The sequence below is a fragment of the Ahaetulla prasina genome, chromosome 7, assembly GCF_028640845.1.
Source record: "Ahaetulla prasina isolate Xishuangbanna chromosome 7, ASM2864084v1, whole genome shotgun sequence".
Classification (NCBI taxonomy): domain Eukaryota; kingdom Metazoa; phylum Chordata; class Lepidosauria; order Squamata; family Colubridae; genus Ahaetulla; species Ahaetulla prasina.
Genome location: NC_080545.1, coordinates 28,940,997 through 28,951,553, shown reverse-complemented (window position 1 = coordinate 28,951,553; position 10,557 = coordinate 28,940,997). Strand labels below are relative to the sequence as shown.

The following is a 10,557-nucleotide window of genomic DNA, read 5'->3' as shown; positions in this document are numbered from 1 at the left end:
ACAACATTTATTATAATTGCATCTTCTAGTAACGGATGCTGGCAGGAATCTGAATGTCAGCATATTTTAACCCATTTTAGTCATATAAACAGGCTGTTTTTCAATGACTAAACAATTCCATCTTTCCCTTTTAAATAAAACTTGCACAATCCCAAGACTATTACAGTATAGCAAAAAAAGCATAGGAATAATTCCCTATAATAAGATTCCCACCACCTATCTAAGCAAGATCTGGCTAGAGTTTCTGCTGCAGCCACTAGAGCTTCCTATGGACAATCTTCACTGTGAAGTCCAATATTGTAATCAGAAGAAAATTTGAATTCTGATTCTCTGCCTCCTTATATGCAAGTCAACAACACTAATACAGAAATGTTTGATATTGTGGCATGATATTGTGGATGATTGTATTGTGTGCCTGTTTCTGCAGAAAAACAACTTGATATGTGGATAAAGTCATTGTTAACAGTGATGAGGCATGGACAGAAGGTATGAACAGTAGTTTTATACACAAAAATTGTAATACTATGATAACAGGCCAATTCCAGAACGGCATGTAAAATGCAATTTTGAAAGTTGATTCTCATCATAAGTAGGTGTAGAATAGTCCCAAATGACCTAGGCTTGTTTATATATGGAAAGCTACAAAAACAAGGCCTCTAGAAGTTCATATCCTGAGGAACTAAGTAATCTGATTTTAGGAAAGCTCCCTTTAGTAAGCTGACATTCAGATTTCTCAAAACATCTGTTGCAATTGGAGGATTACTTGATATGGCTATGAAAGTCTAGAGCTGCTTCACTTCATTAGTGAAGCAGCTCTAAATTTAGTTCAAATTTAGTTATTTGAACTAAATGTTTCTTTCATGGCTTTCTGCTTCTGACCTATTGGCTATCCCACTGCCACCATTATGGTGTATTATTAAAATATTCCAGTGAAGTCAAAAACAGGAGATGATTTTAAAGAAAATATTACTACAAGAATTAAGATATCTTAAATCTGGTTTCAGGTGCCTATCACAGTTGATGGAAAAGTTCTGGATGGCAGCAATTCTCATTTCCTAAACTGCCCAGACAGGGTGAGCTGTGTCAAGTCAGAATCTATAAAAGTTTCTCCTCCCAGATCTGACCTAGTACATGATCTCATGCACAATCAGATTTAGGTAATCAAAAGTCTTATTAATGACCACCATGGACATTGATCACATCCATGACCAAATACGTTTGTCAGGGTATAAAGATTCAATAGCTGTAAGCTGATGAGAGGTGGTAAGTGGAGGCAACTGGAAGCTGATGCAATGAGAATGAGGCAGCAAGGTTACTGCCACTTTAAGAAGCTGGGTAAGAAGCTCTCTAAGGGAAGCCATTAGAGGGCGTCTCCCTTCTCATGTTCTCATTGTGTATCACTCTACTTGTGTCAGTAGCTATATGAAAGGTATTTACCACATAAGTTTTTATTGGGGTGAAATGCTCCCAGTTCTGACCGGATCTCGTGATCCAGTAGTGATCATGGCCTGTGGTTCAGCGATCTGGTAGCAATCGCTGAATCACTGGTGACACCCACCACCTAGGTGTCATTACTTCCTGGTTTTAACCAGGAAGTAATGTGTTTTTACCATCTGTGCATGTACAGAAGGTCTTGCGCATGTGCAGAAGGTCTGTGCGCGGATGTGGCGCACACACGTGGCTTGTACACTTCCAAACAGGTAAGGAAGGTAAGTAGATTTCAACCCTGGTCTGTATATATTTAGCTGTAGCTAAAACCACTGTTAATTATCTAAAGGTGCTGTGTGTTTTGCTCCTGGATTTATCTCATAATACTAGTCACGCTGCCTAAACTCTGACAATGTTCCTCAGTGTCTTGAATGTTTTCTTATCCTATGAAATGGGCTTTATTTGGTACCTAATTCTCAGAACATTTTTTAACTTTTAGAGTTGGCAATGCTTTTAAGTTAGGTTATAGTTGCGTATTAGTGGTGAGCACTACTAGTTATTAAAGGAAAGAGAGGGGCTAGTTGTTGCTGTTTTTAATTACACTAATTGCATAATACCATGCAACATCTGATACTGCCTTTTGGATTCCTCATTTGAAAAAGTACCCGAGGAAGGAAGTCTCTTCATTGATATTTAACTGTAGCTTGAGAAAGATCACAATGCAGGATGATGTATTCACTTCTATCCCTTGATCACCTTATAATTATGGGAAGAGAAAAAACCTCCTCCAAATCTTTGAAGACGTTTTGAAATTATTCCCTTTCAATCATATTGAAATTAGAACTTTGGAAAAGAAGTGTAGGCAAACCAAAATGTTGGAAAATTACATAGCAATTTCCAATTTAGTTTGCACCCAGTATATGCCTAGTCATTCCCTATTTCCTGATCATAGCAAGCACACACACCACTCAGATTTTCTAGCAAAAATAAAGCTTAGTGTTTATTTATATAACTTCATCAAATATCAAAATCGTTATCTAGCAAAACTGGACAAAAGACACCAAAGCAGGGAAAGTTAGACTTGTCCAATTGGCAAGAGATAAAAAGGCAAAAGAATAAATAATATTAGTTATCTATGTATCTCTTAAATATGCAGAACTTTCCAGAGCCATCGGAAACAAGGGTGTAGGGCAACTCACTGTGGCCAACTCATTGTGGGACAATTCAACACTGCATTAATAACTTCATTCAGTTACTTTTATCATTGTGACCATGTTTTTGTTGAAATTATTGTAAATCATATATTTCTGGATTAAATTTATTTTATTCTTATCAGCCATGGTTCCGTCAAAATTAATTTAACTTTTGTATTTGTTGAATTGTCCCACGATGAGTTGTCCCACAGTGACTTGGCCGCAGTGAGTTCTATGGCAAGGTTGGCTGTGAAGAGTTTCCTGCGGCGAGTTGACCCATTCCGGAAGACTACTATAGGCAATGAGTATGGACAGAGCCAAAGGGAGTTCCTTTGGTTATTCTATCTTTTTAATGTAAGTAACAGCAGTTAAATAGAGATGGAAAGCAGAATACAATGTCATCCTCTATTCTGCATGGGGGGGGAGGGGGAATCATTTGATAGATGTGGAGAAGAATTAATATTGTCTTAAGAAAGAAGAAGGCCACTAGAATGGAGAGCTTGGGGATAGCATCTATGAGAGCACATAATCTTACCGTGTCCTACCTGCTCCCCATGACAAATTTTTCTTTTTGACTAGCCAATCAGCTTTTAGCTGGGTTCCAGGAAAGATAAGAAAACATTTTTCACCAGTAACATTAAAAAGAGAAAAATAATGATCTGGGACAGAAGTGGCAGAAGGAGGGAGGTGAGATTCCCCGTTCAATGCTCCTGAAGTTTCTACAATGGAGGTATGCAGGCTTGTTTGCTTATACAATGGTTTACAGTCAGCTATGAGGGCAAATTTGATGTAGTGGTTAAAGGCATCAGGCTAGAAATTAGGAAATTGTGAATTCTAGTCTTACTTTAGGCATAAGGCCAGCTGGGTGACCCTGGGCCAGTCCCTTTCTCTCAGACCTACGAAAAAGGCAAGGGCAAACCACTTCTAAAAACTGTTGCCAAGAAAACTGCAGGGACTGCCAGAGGAAGTTGCCAGGACTCAAAAGCCTAACTCAAAAGTTTTAATTTTAGGTTTCCCCCCCCACACACACACACACTCTTCTTAAAGCCAGCTATTGGTCTTTTAACATTTAGCTGCACAGAATTACAGTTAAGTGGTGCTATAAACCAAAGGATGCCTCAGATATATAGCTAATCTTTCTCATACTCCTTCTTCTGTATGTTTGGCAAATAAAGTGGAACATCCCAAAGTTGTTTTGCAAGCCCAGAGCCACTTGGTTTCTTAATTTACCATTTGCCATAGCACTTGCATTCCTCTGTATCACTTTTCCATAACTTATGTGCAGTTCTGAAGTTCTTACAATGCTGCAAAACAATATGTGGGAGGCAAAAGTAAACTGTTTCTATGATCCAGTACAGTCCCCAGCCTGTACTGAGAGGCTTCAGAGCTTGGTAAACTTAACCCCACCCCTCCGGGCAGTCCTGATTTTTATTTATATGTCTGTGGTCCAACGGAGTTCAGATGGAGTGCTGTGTGCGTGTGTGGAGATGAGCTGAAGTCATGAGCCTGGGCTGTTGGAGTGGTTTTAATCAGCAACCCGTTAGAGGAGAATGGAAAACGTCTGACAGGGTGAAGAACTGAGTAAGTAAACATGACTTTGAACTCCAAAAGACAACGGAGGAAAAAAAAGAGAGAAAAGAAATCCGATCGAGCAAAAACTAGATTTTTTGCTCTGTTAAAAGCTGTGTGGGGAGGGAAGGCTGTGTATGTTTTCTGGCAGGAAAAAGGCAATTTAAAAGATGAAGGAAATGATTTTTTTTTAAAGAACCCATCGGCAGAGGAATTGGAAGGCGGAGGGAGGGGAAGAAGAGTCCTGCTAGAAAAGCCTTTGTATATTTCAGCTTTATGTGGAAAGCCCATTGCAATTTTTAGCCAATATATCTTTTTTTGAACATAACTGCTCACTTTCCTGGGTATTGTGCAATGGAGTTTTGTTCTGAACAGTCACATTTCTTCTGTTTGCAATACTTGGAAACTTAATGTGTGTTCATTTCCAATCCACATTGTTTATATGTTACTTCTTTTGATCTCTCACCACCAATCCCATTGTTTCTTCCAGGTCGGACATTGCTTGCCTTTCTCTGCTGGGGGCCTCTCATTTCTTGCCTGCTGATGTCATGGAAGAACTCAAGCCCAGAAGTGATGGAGAGAGAACTTGAGTACAGAGAACATACCTTTCTGCCTTTCTTTTATGCTGGTGGAAAACAGCCAGACTGATTGCCCCTATAATGTGGAAATGGGACAAATCAGAAATCTGAGGTGCCATGGCTTGCCGGCAGATTGTGCCTGGCCGGAGATGGTGTCGTTTTCGCCCATTCCTGATGGTGTTGGTTTTGGCTGCCTATCTCTTCTACCAGACCCTGATGCCTTTAAGATTCAAGAGACCAACAATTCCTACAAGTGGCAATGGACTGCTGCCCAACAAAGCAGCTGAGATGCAACATCAGACACACCAAGTCCTCGCAAGGCGAGTCAGTTGCTTCCTTCCTTCTAACAAACAAGAAGGGCAGAAGGAGGTAAGAGAGATTCTACAAGTTTCAAATAAACACTGTTGATAAGCCAGACTTGCAGTTAAAATTAACTTTTGCTTCCTAAGTCACATGTGTCCAGGGAAAAGGAAATAGTGAAGTGTTTTGATTGAATTCCTTGCTCTGGTTGCACAGCCTACAGGAAGGTGAGCCAAGTGATGATTCCCTGGAATGAAGCATCGATGTCCTATTGGAATGGAATAATGGAATAATAAAAAGCAACACAGAAAAGGATGGGAAATAAGGAGGAAGAAGGAATATAATAATGTAACCGTCTCTGGGCAGATTGGTACTTATGTTGTTCCACATTGCATAACAAAGGATCAGAGGTGATATGATTAAAGCCCAGGAAAAATATTGCATTCTTCTACTATCTTATTTTGTTTCTAAGATTCAGTAAAGAAGATGATAATAGAAAAGCAGTAAGAATAAAGAGATAAAGATGAATTCATAGATAGATTTGAAAGGAGCAATAGTACTCATCAAACAGAGTGTGCACAATATTATTCTGTCTTCTACCCCAGAAAGAAATAATACTGATCATCTTTGTCAATAACTTCTGGTATTTCTAGACTTTTCAAAGCTTGCCCAATTCATGAGAGCTACTAAATGGATTTTCTAGAGGAAGTATTTTCTTTTCAGTCAACAAACTGGTAACTGATATTAATATCCAGTATGCATTAATTCAGTAGTGGATTCATAAATATGTTTGGGATTATCCTTAAAGCCTTGAGGTGGTCAAATCTTCTCTGTGCTTTTTTGCAATTTGTAACAGTCTATGCTTGGATTTAGGTGGGTAATGTACTGATTTGGTGTATACTAGCATCCACAACTTTGTGCACTCCGAGTATTGGAAAACAATTCATAGAATTTTCAACCCGGGAATTCCAACCCATCTGGAAAATACCAATTGTTTATTTTTCAAGCTGGGATTTTAGCAAACATCTGAGAGTTGTAATCCCTTCTCTGTAAATGTATTATAACATACAATTTTTTCCAGCTGAGTGCCTTCCTATAGTAGTTGTGCCCTCCTATAGTCATTGTCACTATGGCTGATGACTTTTACAGTCCTAACACATCTTGAAAGCCCCCAGTTAGAAGCCTGTCCCATTTTCATGCTATTAAAAAACTGTTAAAAATCTTATTTATAATATGTGCAGACTAGAGTTACTTGTTGGTGCTGGTTGTTGTTTTTTGTTTTGTAGTGCCACCTCAACAATTGGTCAACCTCCTTCCTACTTTTTTGGATTAATGTAAATAAACTCCTAGCCTCAAAATGACGCTATAGAACACTGCACACCAGAACAACTACACACAAGAACTGTTTTTTCCCGAATGCCATCACTCTGCTAAACAAATAATTCCCACAACACTGTCAAACTAGTTACTAAGTCTGCATTACTATTAATCTTCTCATCGTTCCCATCACCCATCTCCTTCCACTTATAACTGTATGACTGTAACCTTGTTGCTTGTATCCTTACGATTTATATTGATATTGTTTCCTGATTGCTTATTGTACCCTATGACTATCAATAAGTATTGTACCTTACGATTCTTCATGAACGTATCTTTTCTTTTATGCACACTGAAAACATATGCATCAAGACAAATTCCTTGTGTCAAACTTGGCCAATAAAAAATTCTATTCTATTCTATTCTATTCTATTCTATTCAAATTATTACATAGGAAACTAGTATTCACAAGAGCTAAGCAGAGCTCTGGAGTAGAAGGCTAAAATGTTTCAAAGCATACAGTAATATCTCAGTAGCATCTATCTATAGTTCCTTTGAACAGCTGTATCTTTTTCAAAACTAATCTCCACAACTGCTGAAGGATCTTGGGAAAAAACACATATGGGCTAAGAAACTGCAAACAAGTGCTCTGTGTTGCTTTCTGCTCACTTCTGTCATAATCTTTATTTTCAATGAATTACCGGAACCTAATTGGGATGTGGTGGCTCAGTGGCTAAGATGCTGAGCTTGTCAATCAGAAGGTCAGCAGTTCAGTGGTTCGAATCCCTAGCGCCGCATAACGGAGTGATCTCTCATTACTTGTCCCAGCTTCTGCCAACGTAGCAGTTCGAAAGCACATAAAAATAAAGTAGAAAAATAGAGACCACTTTGGTGGGAAGGTAACAGCGTTCCGTGTACCTTCGGCTTTTAATCATGCCTGCCACATGACCACAGAGACATCTTCGGACAGCGCTGACTCCTCGGCTTAGAAACGGAGATGAGTACCACCCCTAGAGTCGGAAACGACTAGTATGCATGTGCGGGGGAACCTTTACCTTTACCTAAGTACATTCCAAATGCAGTCTTAGAAATGAAAATGATGGGGGAGAGGGAGTGTAATCCAATGTTTTGTTTTCACATGGTCCTCCAACCCAGAAAAACCCAAAGCAAAGCTATTTGAAGGCTAGAAAGGATTGTAAGGGTAATCTCATAAATGTGCATTCTAGGGAAAAAGAGTTTGATAAGAGATCAGCCCCACTGTGACAATCATTGTATAAGTTTGTATAAATGCGTGGGTCAGCAATGTCAGCCATTTTTTGAGAATACCCATCATAGTTCCTAGAATTCCAGATCAGATATAACCCCAACACCCCAAAACTGGGTATTATTCCGATGCTAATGACTGCTACACATTAATTGTAAATTTTTTAGCAAGTTTTCACCTGACCATTTGGTAAGAACATTAAAAAAGCCAGCTGGACTTCCGGTTTGGCACCGTAGGTGATGGCGGTGATCTTTACGATCACCAACCTCTGGATTTTGTGGAATCGCTAGGACAGCTTAAATCTGCTGTCCAGCGGTTCGAAAAACCCTCTCTTCGGGAGAAGAGGAGGGGGTGAGCTGAGGGCAGAGGTTGAATTTCCCTAAAGCCCCTGAGAAAAAAGGGGTTTGAAGGGTTAAGTTCCCTCCAGCAACCCGAAGAGCTCCAGATCCGAGGATTCTTCTGCTTGGGCGGAACCAATCACCACGACCAAACGCCGAGATTTATTTTGGACAATAAAGGATTATACCGGACAGAACGAAAGTGGGAGAACTTTATGCAAGTAGCCAAGCCGATTCCCCGATACTTTGTAACAAGTTTGAAAACAGCAAGAAAATGGAGGCGAATTGTTAACAAGTTAACGAGTGGAAAGCGAAAGTGATACTTTCAGCGCTTGCTCTGCAGTTGGTAATTGCATGTTATTTGCTACTTCAACTCTTTAACTCTTTGCTGCCTAGAATCTAGGAGATTTTTAAATATTGCTTTAAAAGACTGTGTTTCTCAGAGGTTAAGAAGATTTAAACTGAATATTAAGTTGGAAATAAATAAATAATTTTATAGAAGATGGCAGCCAAACAATTAAAGTCTACTGTAACAAAGGGCTCTGGAATCTCCTCAGCTGGTGCCTCTCCAGCTCATACAGTGGAGACTAGAACATTGAACTTAGAGGCGGTACAAGAGAATTTAAAAGACTTTATGCAAGAAAAATTTAAAGTAATAACTGAGGAGATGTTGGAAATGAAAGAGCAGATATCAGAAATTCAAGTGGGAAATAAAGAAGTTAAGGAAGGATTTGTAATTGCAGTACAAAGTTTGGCAAATAATGTGATTTTATTGGAAGAGGAGGTTGAAGAAATTAAGCAACATAATTCAAAATTAGATAATAAAATGGCTGAATTTCAAAGTAAAATGGAAAAACAGATGATGAAATAGTTTTGATACAATACAGAAATATGGAATTTGCTCTAAGAATTCGTGGTCTGAAAGAGAATAAAGAAGAGGATTTAAGGAAATTTTTCTGAAGTATTTGCTGAGATATTAGCAGCTCGTCCAGCAGATGTGGCTTATCAAATTGATAAAATATATCGTGTGAATTCTTGGATAGCAAGGCAAAAAAAGTTGCCAAGGGATGTTGTTATTTATTTTACAAATAGAACAGTGAGAAATCAGATTTTGCAAGCCTCATATAAGGGGGAGAAGATTCAGATTGCTGGTCAGGATATTTTAATATTAAAGGAAATTCCACCAAAAATGTTAAGGGCTAGAAAGGAATTTGCCTTCCTGGTGAATGAACTTAAAAAACGTCAGATTGAATATAGATGGGATATTCCAACTGGTATAATAGTATATTATGCAGGGAAAGTACATCGTCTCAATACAGTTGGAAAAGCAGAGAATTTTATGTTGAGGCATTAAAGTTGGAAGTCTTTCTCCACTGGATGCTAGAAGAAAGGAGACTGAAGTGAAGGAAAGAGAAGTGAAGCAGGTTCAAGAACAGATTGCGATGGAAGAAGATTTATTACAAGTGTTGGAAATACCTATGACGGGTCCAGATTCAAAAGAACAAAGGCTGACAAGAGCTGCTGCTAAACGCAAGGAACAAGAGATGAAGGCACAACAACAACTGGCAACTACTACAACGGAAACAGTGGGAGGAGCAAGGCCTAAAGCAAAATGTGATTTGCGGCTAGTGTTCCAAAAGTTTCCTTTGGCCGATAATGGCAATTAAACTATTATCTTGGAATGTTAATGGTTTGAATTCACCGCAGAAGAGAAGGAAAGTATTTCATTATTTGAAACAATTTAAAAATGACATTACTTGTTTACAAGAAACACATATTAGATCTTTAGACCAGAAATATTTGATAAATTCAAAACTGGGAGTACATTTTGTTGCCTCCTCTTTGGAGAAAAAAAATGGTTTAGTTATATATATAAAGAAGGATATATCAGCAAAATTAATTGAGGTGGATAAGCAAGGAAGATACATTGCTATTGAACTCTTGTTGGAGGGAAAGAAGACATTATTAATAGGAGTTTATGCTCCGAATCAACAACAAGAAAATCTTTTCAAGTTTTTACATAAAAGAATAGTATTTTGGGATTATAAATCATATATATTAATGGGTGATTGGAATGGTGTGTTGGATACTCAAAAAGACAAAAAAAGCTTAAGGAAGATATCAAGCCGGGCGAAATTACCAAAGGCTTTTTTTGAAATGATGGAGGACTTGGAATTAAGAGATATTTGGAGAGAACATAATACAGAAGAGAGGGATTTTACCTTCTTTTCTGATAGGCACCAATCATTTTCGAGGATTGATTTTATTTTGATTACTAATGATTTGTATTCTAGAGTGAAGAAGACTAAGATTTGTTCAAGAACTTTATCTGATCATAGTCCAGTTTGGATTGAATTTGATCGGGAAAAGGAGGCTAGGAGATCATGGAGGTTGAATGAGAATTTGTTTAAATATGAACAAAATGTAAATGAATGTAAAAAACAAATGAAAGAATTTTTTATTATGAATATGAAAAAAGAGACATCTATAGAGATGATTTGGGACTCCAGTAAGGCTTATATGAGAGGAAATCTTATACAAATGAATATTAAATACAAAAATAAATTGCA

At 38.1% G+C, this 10,557-nt stretch overlaps 1 protein-coding gene across 5 annotated transcripts in view; it reads left to right on the top strand.

Annotated features, from left to right (window-relative positions):
• Positions 1-3,726: 3,726 nt before the first annotated feature.
• Positions 3,727-10,557, top strand: part of CPED1 (cadherin like and PC-esterase domain containing 1) — a 111,233-nt gene continuing 104,402 nt past the window's right edge. For 2 of the 5 annotated variants that reach the window (XR_009156106.1, XM_058191032.1), the window contains exons 1-2: positions 3,727-4,202; positions 4,681-5,137. Coding sequence is in view for 4 of the 5 variants with exons in the window: in XM_058191032.1 (XP_058047015.1) it covers positions 4,886-5,137 (252 nt within the window). In the remaining variant the exon portion in view is untranslated. The remainder of the gene's footprint in view (positions 4,203-4,680; positions 5,138-10,557) is intronic. The other 3 variants (XM_058191031.1, XM_058191029.1, XM_058191030.1) reach the window with 3 other exon arrangements.